General features: G+C 49.6%; 1 protein-coding gene across 9 annotated transcripts in view; it reads left to right on the top strand.

Annotated features, from left to right (window-relative positions):
• Window positions 1–22,737, top strand: part of Med15 (mediator complex subunit 15) — a 66,933-nt gene that overhangs the window by 38,221 nt on the left and 5,975 nt on the right. For 6 of the 9 annotated variants that reach the window (XM_052740069.1, XM_052740062.1, XM_052740061.1 and 3 more), the window contains 5 exons: window positions 1,214–1,426; window positions 6,633–6,865; window positions 8,768–9,100; window positions 10,453–10,581; window positions 19,240–19,359. In XM_052740069.1, the coding sequence (XP_052596029.1) occupies window positions 1,214–1,426; window positions 6,633–6,865; window positions 8,768–9,100; window positions 10,453–10,581; window positions 19,240–19,359 (1,028 nt within the window). The remainder of the gene's footprint in view (window positions 1–1,213; window positions 1,427–6,632; window positions 6,866–8,767; window positions 9,101–10,452; window positions 10,582–19,239; window positions 19,360–22,737) is intronic. The other 3 variants (XM_052740065.1, XM_052740063.1, XM_052740068.1) reach the window with 3 other exon arrangements.

The raw sequence follows: 22,737 nt of genomic DNA, 5'->3' as shown, positions 1-22,737 counted from the left end.
TCGTGTGCCACCACCGCCCGGTGTACTCACTTTCTTAAGTTACAGAATTGTTTGTGAATTCAGAAATCTTTAATATCAAGGTTTATCATATAAGGGGAATTGTGTTCGTTGAATTGAACTCTTGAGTTCTGCCTTCTGAGCTATCATAATGGAGTTTGCAGATCCTCTCTGGCCAGCTGATCTTCAGCCTGTCAGAAAAGGGTATGAGGTTCTGTAGGAGAGCGTTTACGTAGCATGTGCAAGGTACTGCGCTCCGTCTGCAGAACCTGCCCCCACACCCCCCCAAAAAAGTGTGCACTAGCACTGCCGACTGTGTGGCTTTGTGGCTTACCTGGAGCTCTAGGCACCTCTGCTTGGATGGCTCCCTACCTGCAGCCAGGACTGGTCAAGAACATGTGGCCTGGGGAATGCCTGGCCCCTGTCCTGTTAAAGCAGAAGCTCAGTGGGTGCCACCCAGTTCTGTGGCCAGATGGCCGGCCTGTCAGAGGCAGTTGTCTGCTGTGACGATGACATCTGGCTCCTCAGCCTTGCTTGTGGCATTGCTCATTGACCTACACCTCTGTCCTGAGGCCTAGTGGGCATGGCGTTGCCCCTCAGCACTCTGTGGAGGGAGCCCTCTCACATTCCTTTACTTGTTCTGATGTCCTGCTCCTGGCCCCGTATCTGTGCTGGAGCCGTGTTCTATAGAGAGCGGCTGCAAAACACAGGGCATTGGTTGTCAGCCTGCTTGTGCTCTCCCTAGGAGGCCTGCCAGTGCTCTCCCTAGGAGGCCTGCCAGTGCTCTGCTCCTGTCGTCTAGCCACATGTTCCCTGCCTGCTGGGAAGAAGAGTCTCATACTCTGGTGTCTCTGGAGTTGGCTGTGGGCTTATCCCATAGGAGGTCTGGACAGGGAAGAAGGATCTGGTTGCTAGTGACTGAAGTGAAGCTGTGCACATCACAGGGCTCCACTGTAACCCAGCAGTAGGACACTGGCACAGGCTGGCTGATACATGGAGTATGTTCCCTGGTCCTGAGGCTCATGTTCCAGCAGTACCCAGAGTCTTGTACCCCAGGAATTTGGGGGAATTTCAGGCCTCTGGCTCCTACTTGTTTGGGAGTTTGAATTGGCCAAGCACATAGGAGGGAGGGGATCCGTGCCCCAGGAGCAATTTGCCTGTGAGATTGCCCAGTTGGGGTTTCATCCTCAGACACCATGCCCTTGTGTTCCCACAGACCCCATGAATGCACTGCAGAGCCTCACTGGTGGACCCACTCCAGGAGCAGCTGGGATTGGCATGCCGCCTCGGGGCCCAGGACAGTCCCTGAGCGGGATGGGTGGCCTTGGTGCCATGGGACAGCCAATACCCCTCTCCGGGCAGCCACCCCCTGGAACTTCTGGGATGGCCCCTCATGGCATGGCTGTGGTATCTACAGCAGCTCCACAGAGTGAGTACTGTACTCCTGGGCAGGCGACACTGCACGCTGTTCTTGTGTTCGAAGTGTTCCTGGGAAAAGTGTCAAGGAGCACCAGATAGCTCTGTCCTGGATAGCGGGGTATACAGAGGAAAAGCCAAGCCTTCTCTGAGCATAGAGGAGTGAGTAATGCCGGCCTTCCTAGCTGGGGCTGTGAGCATGGGGAGAGACTTGCTTATTTGGAGGTTTGTGGTTTGTTTGGTTGATTGGTTGGGTTTTTCAAGACAGAGTCCCTCTGTGTAGCCTTGGCTGTCCTGGAATGCTCTCTGTAGCCCAGGCTGGCCTTGAACTCACAGAGATCCACCTGTCTCTGCCTCCCAGGTGCTGGGATTAAAGGCATATGCCACCACCGCCTGGCAAGGCTGTGTTCTGTTAGTGAAATAGAAACTATTTGCTGAGATTGGTGGACACAGATGATTGATACTGTTTGCACCGTGCCCACACGGGAGCCATTGAGGTTGTGGGTGTCTGCTGCTGCTGTCCCGTGGTCAGTCTGTCTTGGTTGTGCATTGCAGTCATTCGTTCCTCCGTTGGGCTCTGCTCTCTTGACAGAGGTGCTTCGCCCTCCTCACACCTTCCGTAGGACATGCCCTGATTCCTGCATGCACTTGCCCTGGCTGGGACTTAAGTTGCAGTCAGCTACATTGGTAGATTTATTTGTTGGAGACCAAGTCTCACTATATAGTCTCGGCTGGCCTGGAACTTGCCGTGTAAACCAGGTGGCCTTGAACTTGCTCAATACTGCTGCCTCTGCCTCCCGAGTGCTGCTGAGGTTATAAGCTTGTGCCCCTATCCTGGCTGTTACTTGCTAGTTTATAGTAAGAGATTGCTTTAGAATGTTGGCATTGGAATGCTTTTGTGATTTGCAATTTGTCTTGTAATCCACTCCTGAGACTTGGTCTTAAATAAATTATTTTGCAGACATTGAGTGGAGAGGCTGTGGTATCTGTTCATACCCCCTCTCCAGTCTGATGTTGGCCCACATCCTGTTTTCAGCTTCTAGGCGCTGCTCCGCCGGTGGCTGTAGTTGGAGGCTGAAGTGGTTCTCCACTTCTGCATCCTGCTGTCTCTCTGCCCTTGCCCTTGCCCTTGCCCTTGCCTCCTGGGCTCACTGAAGTCTGTGCCAGTGGCGGCCTGCTCTGTCCTCCTGATGCCTTCTGCAGGCACTCCTATGTCATTTAGCCCAGTTCAGGTCTTCAGCCGGTGTCCCTAAAAGGGCACAGCCTAGGTCAGAGGTCGTGCCAGAAGTAGAAGCTGCTGACACTCTTAGCATATAACGCTTCCCTGAGGTCCTCGAGCCCTGCACAGTCCCTAGCACTGGTGGTGGTGGGGACTTGGGAAGGAATTTAATGTTGGTAAGAACTTACTGCTAAGCCTGGTGACCTAAGGTTAACCTCTAGAACCCACATTTTGGAGAAAACTGTCTTCTACCAGTTGTCCTCTGACCTTTACGTGTGTGCTGGGGTATGCGTGTGCCCCCCCCCCCCATTAAATCAATGTAAAAGTTAGAGAGTGTATTAGCAAGCTTTGTACTTTTAATGACATGTAATAAGTTGAAAACTATTCATAAGACAGTGGAAGTAAGTTATAAATTTCAAAGCAATAGGAAAAATGGAGTGAAAAACAAAGCCATAAACAAGCCAAACAACGTATAAAGTCCAGTACAATTATCCAAAAAGATCCTTGCAATTTGAAAAAGCAGAGGCTGGAAGGATGGCTCAGCAGTTAAAAACAGTACTGCTCTTGAGCAGACCCAGGTTCGCTTTCCGACACCCATATGGACTGACTCACAACTACCTGTAACTCCAGTTCTAGGGGACCCAATGCCTCTGGCTTCTGCAAATACTTACATTTATGTACAACCCTCCCCCCCCCCACAATTTAAAATAAATCTTTAAAACAAAAGAAAAAAGCAGAAGCTTAGAAAAATGAGAGACAAGGCCTCAGTGGTAAGAGTGCCTGTCTAGTGTCTAGTGTGTGTGTGTCCTACATATTCAACTTTCAGAGAAGGCAGAGGCGGAGATATGTTAGTCCTAAGGAAAGGAACTTAGCTTTGATTTTATTTGTTTTTTTAAGATTGTGTGTGTGTGTGTGTGTGTGTGTGTGTGTGTGTGTGTGTGTGTGTGTCCACAGAGGCCAGAAGAGGGCATTAGATCCCCTGGAAGTGAAGTTACAGACAGTTGTGAGCTACCCACCACAGGTGCTGGGAACTGAACCTGAGTCCTCTGGAAGAGCAGCTGAGTTCTCTTAACTGCTAAGTCATTTCTCCATCCCCAAGTTTTTCTATAAAAGATAGACTGTAATACTTCTATTACATTTTAAGAGACATACCTGTAAGTGTAAGACCCAGAGAAGTGTGAACATAGATGAAAAAGATGGAGTAGACAATTACCCCAGTCCCATTGGTAATGGCTAGTTAAGGAGACAAAAATTGGTTCATTAGATAATATATTTTCTGTTTTATTTTATTTATGTGTTTGAGTGTTTTGTCTGCGTGTATATTTGTGTACCATATATGTACCACCTAGTGCCTATGAAAGCCAGAAGAGGGCATCAGATCTCCTTCACCTGGAGCTTTTGGTGGTTGTGAGCTGCCACATGGATGCTGGGGTGTGAATGATGTCCTTAACACGAGCAGCTCTTAACCACTGAGCCATATATTAGAAAGGATTCGAACGACATAATGATAATTTAAGCACAGGATGGAATAAATGTTTATGAAAATAACCATGAAGTAAGCCTCATTAATTGCAGAGTATTATAATTGATCATATGTTTCCTGGGAATCAGAGATAGAAGTCTGTAACACAAGAGAAATGGAAAAGTTCTCGAACCTGCCAACAGTGTCTAAAAGAAACTGTGACAGCAATGCTAGTGGTGGAGCCAGTCCTTCGTGTGTTCAGATGAGAATGTGAACTTGTTCTCTAAAAGTTCAGCACACGGGAGCTGGGAGGATGGCTCAATGGTTACTAGCACTGGTTGCTCTTGTGGGGAACCTAGATTAAGTTCCCGGCACCCACGTGGTGCTTAACGACCATCTGTAATTCCGGTTCCAGGGGTCGGACACCCTCTTCTGTCTGTGAGCACTGCACACACGAGGTTCACAAACACATGTGAGCAAAGCATCCATACATATAAAGTAAGAGTGAGGCCGGGCGGTGGTGGCGCACGCCTTTAATCCCAGCACTCGGGAGGCAGAGCCAGGCGGATCTCTGTGAGTTCGAGGCCAGCCTGGGCTACCAAGTGAGTCCCAGGAAAGTCACAAAACTACACAGAGAAACCCTGTCTCGAAAAACCAAAAAAAAAAAAAAAAAAAAAAGTAAGAGTGAATAAACCATAAGCATGCAGGGACTAGAGACCTGACTCAGCAGTTAAGGGTGCTTCCTGATCTTCCAGAGGACCTGAGTTTGGTTCCCAGCACCCACCTCGGACGGCTCATAGTCACCTGTAGCTCCAGCTTCAGAGAATCCGGTGCTCTTTTCTGGCTTCAGTGGGCATATGTGGCATACACTCATAACACATACACATAAGTGAAAATAAATATTTAAAAAATGAAGCCTAGACTGGGTAGTGGTGGTGCACACCTTTAATCCCAGCACTCAGGAGGCAGAGGCAGGCAGATCTCTGTGAGTTCCAGGCCAGCCTGGTCTACAGAGAGAGTTCCAGACCAACTAAGGCTACACAGAGAAACTCTTGGAAAAAAGAAAAAAAAAAAAAGCCTATAGCTCAGCTGCCACACTCCTGAGGGCGTTTGTCCCAGAGGAATGAACTTTTGCATAAAAACTCCATGTGCAAACCCTAATAGTGTTACCTATAATAGCCTGGGCCTGCTCTCCCTCAGCTCTTATACCCATGTGATAGTCCTGTTAGGAGGGTCCATACTGTGTAGAAGGAAGGAACCGTCACTAGTACCACTGCACCTGGGTTACCGGATCCGTGGGAATGGGTAAGCTCCAATCACAAAGAGTGCATACTATCCTCATTTAAAAATAATGTTTTTAAATGTGTCGGCCAAGGTGTTCGGTGCAAGGCTAAGCTAGTCCTCCTTCTTGGGCTTCTCCATAGGAGGGAAGAGTAGATCCTAGCTCAGGAGGAAGGCCTCTCAGATGGGCTCTTGATTCTGTACCACATTTTTAAAAGTTTTATTTTGCGGGGAGGTCAGAAGACAATTCTGGGAGCTGATACTCCTTCCAACATGTGAGACCTAAGAGGAGGTGTTGAGTGGGAGGTAACAGTTGAGGGATACTTGTGTTGGAACTATTGAGTGTCTTCTTTTAGGGATGGTGACTGGACCCATCCAGATCTGGTTGTGATCTTGTAATTTTACACAATGATATCACTGGGCTAAGTATACAAAAGATCTGTTGTTGGTTTTTTCTATTAGTTTTATTGAAGTACAATTTTATTTATTTATTTATTTTTGTTTTTGGCAGGGTTTCTCTGTGCAGCCTTGGCTGTCCTGGAACTCTCTCTGTAGACCAGGCTGGCCTTGAACTCACAGAGATTTGCCTGCCTCTGCCTCCTGAGTGCTGGGACTAAAGGCGTGAGCCACTACCACCTGGCAAAATACAATTCTTATTAATATAGTTTACTTGTTCAAGATTCACTGCACTATTAGTTGGTTTTTTTGTATATTCACACTTTCACAGCTATCATCCCAATCAGTTTAGAATGTTGTCATAGCTCCAGGAGAAGTTTCACCTTAAAAACTGTTCCTATCAGGATTACACAGTAGCTCAGACATGGAAGTTTCCCAAGTGTTTACCAGTTGATGACTGAATAGACCAAATCTGGGAGTATAATAAAAAAAAAATGCCGTGTGGCTCATGACCTTCCACAGCCTGAGTGACCTTTAAAAGGAGAGCACACCTGATTCCTAATGACATTTGTATGACGTGTTCAGATAATAGTATAGTACTGCTTTCCAAAGGCTGAGTACCCTGTCCACCCTAGAGACTCATGGCCCTTTTCTTTCTCTGATTGTTAGAGAGTAATTCATGATGCCAACTCCCCATCATCAGTATAAGTGCAGCTTCCTGCTTGACGTGTCTCTAGTCAGAAGAGTGTCCAGCAGCCAGAGGCAGCTCTCTCAGGAGGCAATGGCTGTCACTGCCCTCCTTGTCATGTTGCTCTGGGACACCTCAGGGTGGCACAGCCTAATTGTAGATGCTCTCTCCAGCTCAGCTGCAGCTCCAGCAAGTGGCATTGCAACAGCAGCAGCAGCAGCAGCAGCAACAGCAGCAGTTCCAGCAACAGCAGGCAGCACTGCAGCAGCAGCAGCAGCAGCAACAGCAGTTCCAGGCACAACAGAACGCCATGCAGCAACAGTTCCAAGCAGTGGTGCAGCAACAGCATCTCCAGCAGCAGCAGCAACACCTGATTAAGTTGCATCACCAAAGCCAGCAGCAACAGGTACCAAGTTCCCTTGTCGCTCTACTGGCCTTAGTCCTGTAGTCCTTGAGCTTGGAAGCAAGTGTCAGCCAAGGTGTTCGGTGGGAAAAGTAGAGCCTAGCTCAGGAGGAAGGCCTCGCAGATGGGCTCTTGACTCTGGACCAGGAACCGCTGTGTGTAGCAGGGTCTATAGCATATAGGAGCCAGCAGAAGGAAGAAGGGAGGCGGACACTCCAAACTCAGGACGCTTAAGTTGTGTTGTTGGCACGTTTCTCTTTTTTTCTCCCTTTTTTTTTTTTTAATTCTTTTAACTTTATTGATTCTTTGTAGATTTTGAATCATGCATTCCAATGCCACTCATCTCCCCGTCCACTCAAATCCTCCCTCTATCCTTGCAATCTACCCCCCAAAGTAAATTCAAAAGAAAAAACAAAGACCAACCATAACAGAAAACGAAAACAAACAAACAAAAGAATCTTGTTGTGAAGCTGTAGTGTGGGCCATTGAGTCACACTGTGTACCCTTTAGTCCATTCATCTTTACTTGCAAGTGTTTATTGCCAGGAGCCATTGGAGTCATTGGTCTGGATCGAGGCCTCTGGCTTCTGCTACACCACTAATAACGGGCTCTCACTGGGGCTCCTCTTGGATGTCCTGTTGTTGTCCTGTGTCATGGAGATTCTGATGTTTTGGATACGTAGCTTCGTCCCCTTCACATGTTCCAGCAGCTCATAGATGAGGTGGATGTTGGGGTGGGCCAACTCACAGCCTTGGTTCTGAGCCTGGGTGGTAGCTGGGTTGGTCAGCCCACCAGCTTTCCCCCATGGTCACTACCCGGGCGAGCTCTCCAGCACTGCCTCAGCCAGGCCACCCAGTGCAGCCTGCAGCAAGGGGCGGGGCCAGTGCTCCTGCTCTCAGGCCCTGGGATCCAGGTCCCCCTCACTCATATTATCAGGGTGAGCTCTACTACTGTTTTGCCTAGGCAAGGTGCAGGGCCGTGTGTGTGTGTGTGTGTGTGTGTGTGTGTGTGTGTGTGTGTGTGTGTGTGTGTCTGTCTGTCTGTCTGTCTGTCTGTCTGCCTGTCTGTCTGCCTGTCTGCCTGTCTGGGTGTCTGTGTTTGTGTTCTCTCCTGTTCTTCACTCACACCACCAGGGTCAGCTCTACTGTTTTGCCCAGGCAAAGTGCAGGGCCAGAGCAGTATGTAGTGGGTGCTGGGGCTCACCTACACCTCGACAACAGGCATTTCTTTTGAGGACACTTAGAACTCCTGTTTTGTTTCTTAGTGTTTGGGTGCAGAATCAAAATTGTTAGCTAGTGTCCTGCAGGGCATCAGTATGTCATTCTAGAAGTGCTGCTGGTCAGAAGTGGCTTACATCAGAATCTAGATATGCTCACATCCATTTTCCTAGCAAGTGTTGATTGAGGGAAGAAAGACCAAGGAGGCTCCCTCAATCTTCTGGCCTCCTCTGGCCTTGGAATTTCCTTTCCCAATGCTGACTGTTAATCTTTAGCCTTACATGTTCCTTACAGTCATCCTCATGAGGGTCAGACTGCTGACCATTCCAGGAGGGAGACAACGAGCCTGTCTGGAGAGGCACAAGCAGCTGGAGTTGCTTGAACTTGAGGCCTGTCTGCTGTTGGGATGGTGCCTATTATCTTCATTACCTTCTCCTGGACCTGTGTCACATGAATCATGCTAGTTGTGAACCATCCTTTAGTGGCCAGGACACGCGAACACATTTGGTTTGTTCTTAGGTCTGAAACAGCTACTGTTGGTGTGAAGAGCTGAGTCCTGAATTTGACTTTCCCATTAGGAGAGGCGGTGAAGGCTGTGTCCATTTCACTTACCCCAAGCTTCATGGGGTCAAGGCTAGCCCCCTTTGGGCTGTTGACTAGTAACTGGGTATTACTATTTTGTCCTCAGATACAACAGCAACAACTGCAGAGGATGGCACAATTGCAGCTGCAGCAGCAACAGCAGCAGCAACAGCAGCAAGCTTTGCAGGCCCAGCCACCAATGCAGCAGCCGCCAATGCAGCAGCCACAGCCTCCCCCTTCTCAGGCCCTGCCGCAGCAGCTGCAGCAGATGCATCATCCTCAGCATCACCAGCCGCCACCTCAGGCTCAGCAGTCCCCAGTTGCTCAGAACCAACCGGCAGCACAGCTCCCACCCCAGTCACAAAGCCAGCCTTTGGTGTCACAAGCACAGGGCCTCCCTGGACCAATGCTGTATGCTGCCCAGCAGCAGCTGAAATTTGTGAGTACCGGATGCCCGTGGCAGAGCAGCTGCGTCTCCTCTGGTGCTGTGTGTGGTCAGCAGTACCGGTGGCATGTCTGGTACATGTGGTGCGATTAAGAGGGAGCCTCACCACGTGGGAGGGTACGCTTTGTCCATTTCTGTTGGTTTGTTTTCCTGTGGGTGCCGGGCTGGAACCTGGGAGCTTCATGCAAACTAAACATGCTCTACCACCAAGCTCCAGCCCCAGCCCTTTAGCCTCCTTACTACCGTACTTCTGAGACAATATTCACGTAAAACTTGATTATTTCCTGCCTCATATGCACCTCAATATAAAGTAAATCTCATAGCATTTACAGAAAACAGACTATTGCCAGCTAAACTAGTTGCCATGAAAAAAGGCAGTTTGAGCATCTTTTCTGATCTCTGGGTTTTGTGGCCTTGCTACCTGTGATTCATTGAGTGACATCAGGACCGAGATCCCACCTGCACTGAATGTCAGGGTAAAGGAGAGTCAGCTGGAAGGGTTGTGAGTTGCAGGTACAGTCGTTCACATACTACCTGGAACCAGCCTTTTGGGACCAGAACCTTGTGCACTCCTTGACATGGTGCCTACAAGATTGGGCCGGGTAGCTTGGAGATCTAAGGAGGAACTCCCAGTGTGCATCTGGCCGGGACCTGCCCTGTACGTGCAGTGGTGTCTGCACGTGGTACCCCACAGTTACATGTGTCTCCTGTCTTCCATCACCCGAGGTCACCTTTCCAGCTAAGCCATCTGCTGTCTGGCTGGTCTGCTTTCCTTCATGGAGTCTGGGCTCTCACTGTCACTCTTACGGACTGAGCAGTCAAGCTGTGTGCTCAGCTTTGGAAGTTGTTGCTTAGCTTGTGGTTGTGGCTGGTGTGCATGGGAGGGCTTTTTTCTTGCCAGAGTGGGACTTGGCTCTGCCAACTCATAGGCAGGCTGGTGTGGGATATTCCTTTCCACCCCGTGTGGTCAGGCAACAAATAGTATGGACATCATAGCTCATGGTGACATTGCAGTCCCATCCCTCATCCCGAGAAAGAGGCTGCTTGTTTAAAAAAGAAAAAAAGAAAAAAAAATTTTTTTTTTTTTGGTGAGGGGAAGGGGGTTTCCTGCGGTGCCGCAGTTTGAGTGTCGAGGTCAGAGGACAACTTTTCAGGAGTCAGTTCTCTCCTACCACACGGGTCCTAGGGCTCAAACTCAGGTCATCAGGCTGGACAGTGGGCACCTTTACCACTCAGCCATCTTGCCAGCTCTGAAAGTTCCTTCCGCTCTTCAAGGCTCCCACGCAGGTAGTGGGTGCTCTGCTCTCTGTGCAGGTTCCAAGTTGCTTTTTCCTTCCTCCTTCAAGGTCCGTGCTCCGATGGTGGTCCAGCAGCAGCAGGTGCAGCCCCAGGTGCAGCAGGTGCAGCCCCAGGTGCAGCAGCAGGCGGCAGTGCAGACAGCACAGGCTGCCCAGATGGTAGCTCCCGGCGTCCAGGTGAGGGCGGGCTTTGGGCACCCAGGGTCTCCGCAGTCACCAGCAGGTGTGTGCCTGCCTGTGCATAAAGCTCTGGGATGAGAGTTGTGGTTGGGTTAGAGGCTCCAATGGTAAAGTATAGGGATTTTCTATCCTTTGCGCGTGCGCGCGCACGCGCACACACACACACACACACACACACACACACACACACACACACACAGAGTGACTTCTCCCTTGGGACTTGCTGGAACCTGCTTGTTGCCTGGTGTGTGCTGTTTCTGTTTCTTCTTGGGTACCCTCATCCTCCTTCCTTCATATCTTTTGAAGGAGATGCTTTAAAGAGGAAAGTTCCATCCTCTTTCAGCTTCCACTGGAGCCTCAGAGCACAGCTAGCTGGGATGGACGGCAGCTCTTTTAGAAAGTGATGGGAATGGTGGCATCTTATGCTCTGGCCTGTGCCACAGCAGGAACAGGAAGAGAGCATCCTGGGCTTGCGACCCTCAGGAGCTTGTGCTGTGTGAGGAAAATGTTTACAGCATCCCTGTCACTGACAGTTCATGCCCATTCTCTGCACATCAGATGTCGGTGGGCAGGAGGCCTGGGCTAGCTGTTCTTGGTGTCTGAGGAATTGGACATCTAGGGTCCCTGTGAATTGTCTTAAAGATCTGGTTCATCTTTGTACTGTCCACAATTCTTCCCAGCAAGTGGGCAGGCACCCTGAGAAGCCTGACTTGGGGCTTAGCTTAGAACTCTGGCAAGGCTCCTGTCCACAGAAAGTACCAGGACTACCCTGTGTCCCCTCTCAAGGCCTGCGCTGAGGTTCATGAGCCAGGTGAACTCAGTGTCCGGATCCATGACAGCCTGGGTCAGGATGTATGTGTCAGACATCATTTTCCACTGGGGAGGAGTTCTTAATGACAGCCTTCCTGATCCTCAGTGTCACAGCTGCGGTCCCCAAGGAGAGGCAGGCGTATAGTTGCCCTCTCTCATCCCCGTACCAAGTGACCCGGGGCCAGGGTTCCTGTGCTACCTGCATACTCAGGTTCATGTGACCCTGTGTGAAAACACCGTGGCTTTCCCGTGTGTGCTTGGGGAGTCTGAGCACCTGGGGGTTACAGTCCATTTCCCATCACCACTGTGTGTCTCCGGCTTCTGGTGGCTCCTTCCTTTGATGTGCAGGGGTCTGCTGAGAGTCAGCACAGTGTGGCGACCCAGTGACTGCCCTGCTGCTGGAAGACATCTTTCTTGTTCCTTTATCACCTTCTCTCTGGTGACCTGGGATTCAGAAGCTATGAACCTCTGCATTGCTGGCTCAGCCCAGTAAGAAGGGAGGACAGTGGGTAGCCATGAGAGGACAGCAGATGCCACAAGTGCAGGCCTGTTTGACTGTTTGCTGGCTTCTTGCTGGAGCAAGTGTGTATCCTCTTGCTAGCTTTGTGGGTGTCTTATCAGCCACCAGAAGCAGGTGTGGCCATGTGTGCTTAGTGCTGCATAACAAGCCTGTGCCAAGTGCACAGCTTCCTTCAGTCCCCGCCCTGCCACTGTGGGGGCGTGGCCAGCTGTCAGCAGTCACCTGGAGCACACAGCTCGAGTGTCAGTGTCTCCTTGACCCCAGGGGGAGATGAGTGGCAGGTGCAGCTTAAGGTAGGCGTAGGTCCTTTCTGATCGAGTGGGACAGCGAGAAATTGTCTTATCTGGTAGTCAAGAGGGTGATCAGTGCTTTGGTTGATTTCCTCGTGGATTGTTTTTTTAGGACTGTGCTATCTGTTTTAAGAAGTGTCCTCCACCTGCCTTCAGTGCCTTCTTTGGGCCTTGTATTTCTGTGTTTCTCAGTCCAAATGTGATGTCTCAGGAGTCAGTCCTGCCACTGATTTTCTTTCTTTCTTTTTGAGATTAATATAATTACAAGCTCTTTTTTTTAAACTAATTGTTATTTCATGCATATATATGTGTGTATATATAAATGTATGTCTATAAATATATATTTCTAAATATAACCTATTCAGTCCATATAATGTTACTTGTATGTTTCCGGGGCTGATCGTTTAGCACTCGACGACCAGTTGGTGTACTCTTCCCTGGGGAAGAGCTCCTCTCCTGCTTCCAGCTTTCCTCAGTCACCTCTGTGTAGGGTTGAAGCTTCATAGGCTTTTCCCTGTGCACTTTGGATGCTCGTTGGTGTCATCTTGGTGAGACTTTACGGATGTAGCTTCTGATGTTGCTAGGAGGCACAATCTCACAGTTGACTCCCTGGTCCTCTGGCTCTTACAATCTGTGTCCATTCTTATACAGTGTTCCCTGAGCCTTCGGTGAGAGAGAATGTTGTAGATGCACAACTCTGCGTCTTGATTGGCTGTCGTTTTCTGTAATGATCTCTCTCTTGGAAAGAGAAGTTTGCTTGATGAGGGATGTAGACCACACTTGGCTGGGTTTCCATGAGGCTTGGTTTCCCTCTTGTGAGGTCTGTTGGTTACTATGGTGTGTGTGCCACTGCTGCCCTCGTTCCTGGGCATCATAGCCAGGTAGGGCTGTCGCTTGCCTTCCTCTTTGGAGGAGGGCGCATGGTGTTTTCTAGTACTGTGAAAGCTCGTCCTCGGGGAGGGGGCATGCCGGTCATTTCATTTCCAATCAGGTCTGTGGGCTGTTTCTGAACTGCATAGTGTCTTCAGCTATAGGGGCTCATTTTCCACCCCTGCGGGGGGCGGGGGTGAGAACCAAGGGCAACAGCAATAAGCTGTATATTTTGGGAGTCTCTTGGACAGCCCTGACCAACAACTCAAAAGAGGGCTTCTCATGTCTACTATTGGGGTTCTGTTAGCATGGTCTTTACGTCTTAAAGGGAGCACTGCTGGCCCTGATGAGAAAAGTTCATTAAAACTTTGTGTGTGTTATTTTACTTTTGTATATCTGTACACAGAATTAGCTTGTAGATTAGCTGGTTATTTATCTGTTTAGGTGAATAGTTAACAGTATGATTCTTTATGTCTTTTCAGACATCTTTATTGTTGTTTCACCTTCCTCCTCCTTGCTAAAGGGCCCCTCCTCTTCCCATTTCTCCTACCGGATCACTTGTGTCTGCTGCCCCCTTCGCCCTCCTGCCACCTTCTGTATTCACCTGCTGCGTTACAGTTTTATGGGGCCACTTGGCTGGTCTCATTGCCTTGTTCTGGCAGGATGGGGAGAGGAGCATGGCTGGGTGGCTTGGGCATGATAGACCCTCCTGAAGGGAAGAGCCCTGGAATCAAGGCATCTTTGAAATCTAGGTTGCTTCAGTGTCAGGAAAAGGGCTGTAGTGTTCTGATGTATGAACCTCAACAAAGTGTGATGCCTGGAGAGAGGTATAAGAGAAGCACCCAGAGCAGGAAACAGTGTGTGTTGTTTCTGGTTTTCTCATATCACTGAGGTTGTATTGTCTATGCAGATTCATTTATTTGAACTTGGCCTCAGGAAGACCTAGCTGGCCTTCAACTTCCTATGTAGCTGAGGCTGACTTTGAACTTCTCATCCACCTTCTTCTACCTGTGTGTTTGGATTCCAGGCATGCACCACTACACTCAGTGTATGCAGTATTGGTGGAGCCAGGGCTTTCTGGGTGCTAGGTAAGCACCCCATCACCTGTATCCCCAGCCCCTGTGCAGTTTATAGATGACGTTTTCCACGATGTGTGTTAGCTGGCTTTCTGTCACGGTAGTAAAATACCTGACATGATGGGCGCAGAGAGGAAAGGTTGATTTGGGCTCATAGATGTGGAGGTTTCCGTCTACAGCTACTTGACTCCACTGCTTTGGGGCCAGTATTGGGGCAGGCATCATGACAGGGAGCATGTGGTGGATCGGAGCTGCCACTTGAGGCGACTGGGACATCAAAGAGAGGAGGGACCCATGTTCCAGTTTCCGTATACTACAGTGGTTACTTTTCCTGTTGCTGGAATGAAATGCTGTGACGAAAGTTGAGAAGGAGTTTTTCAAGGTCCAGTCCACAGCGGTGGGAGTCAAGGTTGCAGAAGCTTGGCACAGCCGGCCACAGTGCACCTCACAGTCAGGACGCAGTGAGCAGTGGGCATGTGCTGGACACTTTAATCCCAGCACTCTGGAAGAAGAAGCAGGCAGATCTCTCTGAGTTCAAGGCCAGCCTGGTTTACATAGCAAGTTCCAGACCTCTTCCGGCTACAGAGAGAGACCTGATTGCAAACAAAACAAAAGCAGAGAGCAATGGATGCTTGTGCTTAGATTCTTTTCTCTTGTTGATGTAGTTCAGGGCCCTGGCCCAGGGAGTGGGGCCGCTCCTCTCAGTTAACCTAATAAGAGAATCCCTCACAGGAATATTGGAAACTTGTCTCCCTGGCGATTCTAAAGACCATCACGTTGACAATTAACACTATCACTTCTATACACACTGGTCCAGTAGTACCACCTGAGAAATGAGCTTTAAAAACATTTGTTTGGGGGCTGGAGAGATGGCTCAGCAGTTAAGAGCACCGACTGCTCTTCCAGAGGACCCAGATTCAGTTCCTGACACCCACATGGCAGCTCACAACTGTCTGTAACTCCAGTCCAGGGGACTCAACACTCTCACACAGACATGTATGCAGGCAAAACACTAATGCTCATAATATAAAAATAAGCAAGTTTAAAAAAATGGCCAAGTGTGGTGGTGCACGCCTTTAATCCCAGCGCTCAGGAGGCAGAGGCAGGCAGATCTCTGTGAGTTCAAGGCCAGCCTTGTCTACAGAATGGAGTTCCCAGAGCCAGGGCTACACAGAGAAACCCTGTCTTGAAAAACAAAACAAAACAAAAAGAAAATCTGGATCATGGTAAGCAAGTGTTCTGCCACTGAGCCTCAGCCCACAACCAAGCTTCTAAGGCTTATGATTTGAGATCAGAGAGCACCCTCTGCAGGCAGAGACTCCTGGGCAGCCTTATTGGAGTATTTTGGTAGTTTTTCAGGAGTGAGTTACAGGGTGGCTTTGAGGGCTCTTGCACAGAATGGCAGAGACAGATGTTTGTCCCCTGAATTGTCTCAGAGACAGAGAGAGAGTAGTAATAATAAATGGTAATTAATAATAATATTAATAATAATAATGAATGGTGCCAAAGAAATCCTGGATAAGGCTCATTCAGTACCTGTGGCTCCTCCCAATGTTTCTAACTCCACCCCCTACCCTAAACCTCACCAACCCAGCTTCTCTTTCCTAAATAAACCAGCCATTTCCACCACACTCTCTCTTGGCTCACTTTGGTCCTCAGCTCCCCCCCCCCCACCTCTCTCTCTCTCCCTCTCCCCTCTCCCCCTCTCTCTCCTCATGGCTGGGTTCAGTCTGGACCCTTCCAGATGACTCTGGCTGTTCTCTCCTCATTTCTACAATAAAACTCTTCTCCTCTGGCTATGATCAAAAACACTAATGACAGTCAATGTTGGAGAGGATGTGGAGCAAGGGGAACACTCCTCCACTGTTGGTGGGAATGCAAGCTTGTACAACCACTGTGGAAATCAGTATGGCGGTTTCTCAGAAAATTGGGAATCAATCTACCTCAAGACCCAGCCATAGCCCTCTTGGGCATATACCCAAGGAATGCTCAATCATACCACAAAGATACATGCTCAACTATGTTCATAGCAGCACTATTTGTAATAGCCAGAACCTAGAAACAACCTAGATGCCCGCCAACTGAAGAATGGATGAAGAAAATGTGGTACATATACACAATGGAGTACTACTCAGCAGAGAAAAACAATGACAGCATGAAATTTGCAGGCAAATGGATGGAACTGGAAAAAATCATCCTGAGTGAGGTAACCCAGACTCAGAAGGACAAACATGGTATGTGCTCATTCATAAGTGGATACTAGATATAAAGAAAAGAACAATCAGACTGCAAACCACAGAACCAGGGAGGCTATATATATAGCATGGGGGACCCTAGGATGACTGTGGCTTATAATAAGTTTTGGTTTTACTCAATCACTGGGCAAGCCTCAATGAAACATTTCACTATTAGGATAAGAATTTGTACTGTGTCAAGCTGATAATAGAAAAATAAATAAATAAATAAAAATGAAAAAATAAATAAAACTCTTCTCTTTAACCGTTTTAAAAAAAAAAGAAAAAGAAAAAACCATGTGTTGCAGCTTTCTGCATGTGAACTATCACATGCCACAAGACAGGCCACCACCCAGCCCTGTGGAAGTTGTTGGTGTGGAGGCCCCAAGTAGGAGTCCATGCTCTATTCCTGGAGTGTGCCCTCAGTAGCCGAGTATCCTGGTAAGAGTCTACTGGTGACAGGTGACAGGTGTGGTGTCAGAAGTCTTGGCCTGGAGTGAGTGTTCTAGAAGGATCCTAGCCCTGTGCTGTTTGTTGTATCCGTCTTTATCTGAAGATGCTCGTGTTGCTGGCAGAGATGAAGTCTCCTTCAGTGGCGTTCCTGGGGTCCACTGTAAAAGCAGAGACTGTCTTTATTTCCCGTGTGCTGGTCTCCTCACTTTCTGTTCTAGTCATATCAAACTGAGACAGTTCAGGGGACAAACATCTGTCCTGTGCGCACACACAGTATGACTGACTGAGAACTGACCTTTGACCAAACCTTGACCAAGAGGCCTTTGTGTCTGTCCCTCGGGCCCCCTGTACGGTGGCCACAGCGGGGACCCAGGCAGACTTCTCTGTCTTTGTTAGAATTCCTTTGCAGGTGGCAGTGGATTGAGAAGTAGAGAAAGGATCGGGGACAGTAAGTTGCACTAGGTGGCTGTTCATCTGATCCTGTGAATATTTGCACTGCCTGCCCCTGGATTTCTGCCTGGGAGAAAATGGGCTCTCCTTGTCAGAAGTTCTTCATAAAGAAAACCAGTCAGGGCACTGACTGCTGTTAAGAACCTGGATTCGGTTCCCAGCGCCCATGTATAGCTTACAACCGTGTGTAACTAACTCTCTCTTCCGGCCTCCAAGGACACTTCATGTTCATGGTACACAGACATACATGCAGGCTAAACACTCTACACAGGAAATAAAAAAAAAAACCTTAAAAATAAAATAGAGCTGGAGAGACAGCTTGGGGGTTAAGAACTCTTGCTGCTCTTCCAGAGGACCTGGGTTCAGTTCCCAGCACCCACATGATGGCTCACAGCCATCTTTAACTCCAGTTTCAGGGAATCCAACGCCCTCTTCTGACCTCTGCAGGTTCCAGGCATGTACATGGTGCACATACATACATGTAGGCAAAACTCATAAACATAAAATAAATCTTTAAAATATTAAAAAAAATAAATAAACAAGAAAACCAGCCAGAAGGTCCGTAATGTTTCCTTCTTGTTTCTGGAGACAGGTGGCACCTCCCACGTCACGCGCTTTCCTCTAGGTGCTCTGTCATTTGGAAGGAGTGCTGAGATGGTACTGTAGCCCCTGGTTGTGAATGGACCCCCCTAAGTGACCCCCAGTTCTACCTGAAATCAGTCACCTTTATCTCCTCCTCCCCCAGTGCAGGCAGAGGGCCCTCGAACATTGTCTACCCCTGACCTGTGGGGGGGGGCTGGTTGAACAGCCCCCTCAGGACCAGCGGGTTGGTGTGGCAGGAGTGGTGAGGGCTGTGCCCTTCTTGGCTCTTCACGTGTTCTCTTTGGAGTCTTCTGTGGTGCTTGCTGCGGCCCCTCCCTCCTGTGTGTGATGTGGCAGGGTCCTCACAGGCCTGTCCTGGAGCCTTGTCTCTAGCTCCCTCTGCTGCACAGATTGAATCATCTACAATACCACCCTGCCCTGGGGGCTTACCATGTTGCTCCTGCTCATCTCTTGACTCCTGGGCTGAAGTGATCTTCTCACATCTGTTACTGGGTTTGGTTTGGTTTGTCTTAGTGGATAGGTCCTACTTTCTGTACCAGGTTGTGTTATTTTGTTCTAGTTTGTGACATGCTGATTGCATGTAGGCCTTGCTTTCCAGGAATTAGGTTAGGCTCCATCCTTACTTCAGAACACAGAGTAAGGACAGCCAGCCCCAAAGCCATGACAGGGATAGCCTGCAGTTGGCTGGCTGTGTGAATCAAGAAACAGAAGTTGACCCAGGGAAAGGTTTCTGTGGTCCTCGAAGCTCCTGACTCTACAGCTGTTTTTCTGTCCCTGTGGAGAGCCCTTCATCTTTAATGAGGAAGCTCCTTGGGAGAACCCCAGGCTCTCCTACCACCCCCCGCATTCCTCCACACTCCAGAACCAGCATCCCCAGGAGGCCAGATGGGTGAGAGGGCCGTGGGCTCCAGGTACACTGGAAGAGCAGGTCACTGCTCCCGTGCCATCCAGCTTTGTTCTGGGCAAGCCTGGCTGACATGTCCTCTTTCCAAGTTTGTCCCAAGAACTTGGTCTCCCTAAACTGCCGTCTGAGCAGTCTGGCTCTGACACCCCCAGGCCATAGGGTGTGCTGTGCCTGCGACTCAGAGGTGTGTCTAGGACAACCACCACAGGACTCTGGCTAGTAGAATATTAGGTCTGGCTTACATTCTTGGTACCTCTCGACTTTGGTGCTTCCCTGAGCCTAGGATGTGTGCTTGAACATGTCCTCAAACCCCCCCCCCCCACCGTCTGGGTCATTTGAAGGGGCCTCACCTCTGCCCACTCCATGAGGCTGCACACACCCTCACCCACCATGCACCGCAGTTCTTGTTGCAATTACCTTGTCTGTTGTCCCTCTGTCCTCAAAGATGATTGCTGAAGCCTTGGCCCAAGGCGGGATGCACGTAAGAGCCCGGTTCCCGCCCACCTCCACCATGTCTGCTGGCCCGTCAAGCTCCATCTCTTTGGGCGGACAGCCCACAGCACAGGTATTTACAGATCGGGCTTTGTACAGGGCTCGGCCCAAAAGCTTGGGTTTCTTCTGAGCACCTTCATGAAACATACCTTTTTTCTTTGTCAGTGACTTCCTTCATGGTGGCTTTCAAAGCAGTAAAACAAGTGTTAAATTTTGCTTGAGGCCAAGCCCTGCTGGTCTGTCTGTCTTTCTTTTTTTTTTTTTTTTTTTTTCTTTTGAGACAGGGTAGCCTGTGTAGCTGCCTACTAGGTATCTCTGTGTAGCCCTGGCCATCCTGGAACTTACTCTGTAGACCAGGCTGACCTTGAACTCAGAGATCTGCCTGACTTTGCCTCTGCCTTCCAAGTGCTGGCATAAAAGGCCTGTACCACCATGCTCAGCTCTTGCTGAAGTTTCTTGAGGGGCTTTTTCTGTGCTTTAAAATTGTCGTGCTTTTGTTTTCGTGATTAAATAAACAGGTAGCATGGCTGGGGATGTACTCGAGTTGGCAGAGTACTTGCCTAGCATGCACAGGGCCCTGGGTTTGATCACCAAGCTACATGTATAAAATTGAGAGTGGTGGTAAGGTTAGAACTCTTGAAGTGAGTTTGAAGCCAACCTTGGCTACATGAGACTCGATCTTAAAGGAAAACAATGTGGCTTTCTAGGACTCCGCTGCCTGTGCTGTAGAACTGTGTGCAGCTTTAGTTCCCACCAAGCATCCAGATCCTCCGTGGTACCGGCCACATTGGAAGAACTCACTGCTGTTGAGTTGTGTGGTCCAGGTCATTAGGTTCAGAGTAAGGTGGAATTGTAGGGATGAATGACTTAACAGAAGACTGTTTCTGTAGAAACGAAAGGTCCCGACGTACTGAGGATGTGATGTATGTCAGAGCTTGAGCGAGGTTCTTTGTGCATAGAACCATCTTCGTTCACACTGTGGCAGGTGAATTCAAGCATTAGCTCCTTTCACAAGTGGAAGGGGCTGGGAGGTAGCGTGTTGAGGATCGGGACTCACGTCCTGTCAGGAGAGTCTCCTCAGAACCCTCGGCCCTGCTTTTGTTGCTGCTCTTGACGGCCTTGCTCTCTCCCCTGAGTGACAGAACCCGTCTGTGCATCTCTTGGAACAGGTTCTGTCCTGAGCCTCATCCTTTCTCCATCGCCTACTGCGAGGTAGCTCCTGAGTTGTCACCTGAGTAGGTCTTAGGATCTATAGCACTTCCTAACCCAGAAGGCAAGGAAGTGAGGGGAGAGAGAAAGACAGATAAAGGCTAGCACAAAAGGTACTTTGAAAAATTTGGGTCACCCTCATAGAACATTGTGCTTTGATTGACTGAGCTATCTCTGGTAGATGCCAACCTAAGTCTACCCAGACTTACCCATCGTCCTCCTGTGAAGTGCTGGCAGGTGGGGACATGTCCACGCAGCTATGGGCTAGTGTGTTGAAGACAAACGCAACAGCTGTAGGAATCTGGAGCAGTGCCGTGTGGCCAGAGGATCTAAGGCAAGGCGGTGCTTTGCTTTGGTTTGATTTTTTTTTCCTCAACTTTTTTTGAGACAGGGTTTCTTTGTGTCCTGGAACTCACTCTGTAGACTAGGCTGGCCTTGAACTCAGAGATCAGCCTACCCCCTGCCTCCCGAGTGCTGGGATTAAAGGCGTGTGCCACCATGGCCCAGCTTGTTTGATTTTTTTTTTTTTTTTAAGCACATTCATTTTTGCTTGCTTTACTCAGGATAAAGGCCCCAAGAACACTTAAGGGAGGGAGGTCAGTGGAGAAAAGCCTGTCTCCAGGTTCTCTGTGGCCCTTTTGATTAGCCTCCCTCCCCATCTGTGGTCCCTCTGACCTCCTGTGTGTTTTCAGCAGTCTACCCAGGTTCTTCCTTCTGACCCAGCCATGCTAGTTCCACGTGCTGTACCTAGCAGACTGCCACCATTGCTGAAGCACCGTGTTTACGGTGCCTGGGCTTGCCCTGTGAGACCTTGAGCGAGTTACCTCACTGAACACACCGTGTTCCTGCCTATAACATGCAAGTGACGGATGGTGTGCCAGGGTCTGTCAGAAGCTCTGCCTCAGGTGCCACTGTGGGTTTTGTCAGCACCTGTGACATACCCATCTCTGGACTAAAAATGTGACCTGAGAGCACAGCCAGTGTCCGTGTCCCGTCTCGTTCGTCCCATTCCCCCCCGACCCCCAAGAGGCCCCTTCCCTGACAGCAGAAGCCGAGGAACAGCAGCCCTCTCTGGTTCTTCCCCACACCTTTGCTCCTTGCTAGGTCACTTCTGACTTGAGATAGTCTTTGGGCTGCTCCTTTGCACAGGGGGTATCTGGTGCCTAAGACGAGCAACTTGGCACTGACTCCTAGAAGGTTCTGCGGAGGGGCTGGAGTTTCCGAATTATAGAGGTGAAAGGGCGCCCTTGGTTGGCTTCCTTCCTGTTGGAAATCTTTCTTCTGCCTCCTGTCCTCTGGGGCCTGCCAGCTGCCCTGCCCGGGGGCAGCCAGAGAATCCAGGCTGACCCCATACTGGGTCATCTTCTGGGAGTTCCAGACCTGGTAAAATGCTGAAGTTTGCTGGGGCACATGCCGCATAGGTAGTTCCGGAAGAGCCTTATGTATAAATAGGCTGAGTGCAGTCTGGACTCTGGAGACCTTGAAGAGGAAGTTTTTAGACCATGTTGGGGGGCGGGTGGAGAATCATGACACTGGTGTCCAGGCTTCCCAATAGGAGAGAGACCCTCTTGTCCCCAAAGGCATGACCCTTTGGCTGGGTCCTGGGGTTTTCTCTACATTGGAGGCTTCTCTATCCCCATGCTCCACTGCCTGTTGCTCCTTCATGTCATAGACCGCTGTGTTATAGCTTGGGATAGCCGCTGTGACCTCGGCTGTGTCCTCAACAAGGGCAGAAGGTGTCAAAGCGTGTGTCCTGTGCCTGAGTGGGAGTGTTAAGGTGGGACATGAACTGTGAGATTTCTTCCTACTGTGTGGCCTTGTCCAGTCCTGTGGCCCTCTGGGCACCAAACTGTGGCCAAGGAACAGCCACCAGGGCTAGCTGCTGCAGCCAATGTCAAGTGCAGGCGGGCAGTTGGGACAGAGAAAGAAGGGATTCCAGGGTCTCTGGGAACATGGGAGGGGCAAGAACCCACTGTATGGAAGACTAGCCAACAGGGCAGGGCTTGCTTGGACCACAGCCTTTTTTGGTAGCATCTGTAGTCTGCATGGAACTGTGTAGTTCTGGGACTTTGATAGAACGTGGTTGGTTCCAAGCAGGTTTTATGGTCTGTGTAACCTATACCTGCCCTGGTGTCCATGGATTCCTAATGCAGCCCAGCACCACAGGTATGCTGGATGCTCAGAAGAAAGACCTGCATGTTGTCCACCCAGCCCAACTCTGACTTAAGTCAGGTGAATCTGC

This window comes from Peromyscus californicus, unplaced genomic scaffold (assembly GCF_007827085.1).
Source record: "Peromyscus californicus insignis strain IS unplaced genomic scaffold, ASM782708v3 Scaffold_16__1_contigs__length_79575227, whole genome shotgun sequence".
Taxonomy (NCBI): Eukaryota; Metazoa; Chordata; class Mammalia; order Rodentia; family Cricetidae; genus Peromyscus; species Peromyscus californicus.
Note: the sequence above shows the minus strand (reverse complement) of the source record. Positions and strands in the feature narration are given on the sequence as shown.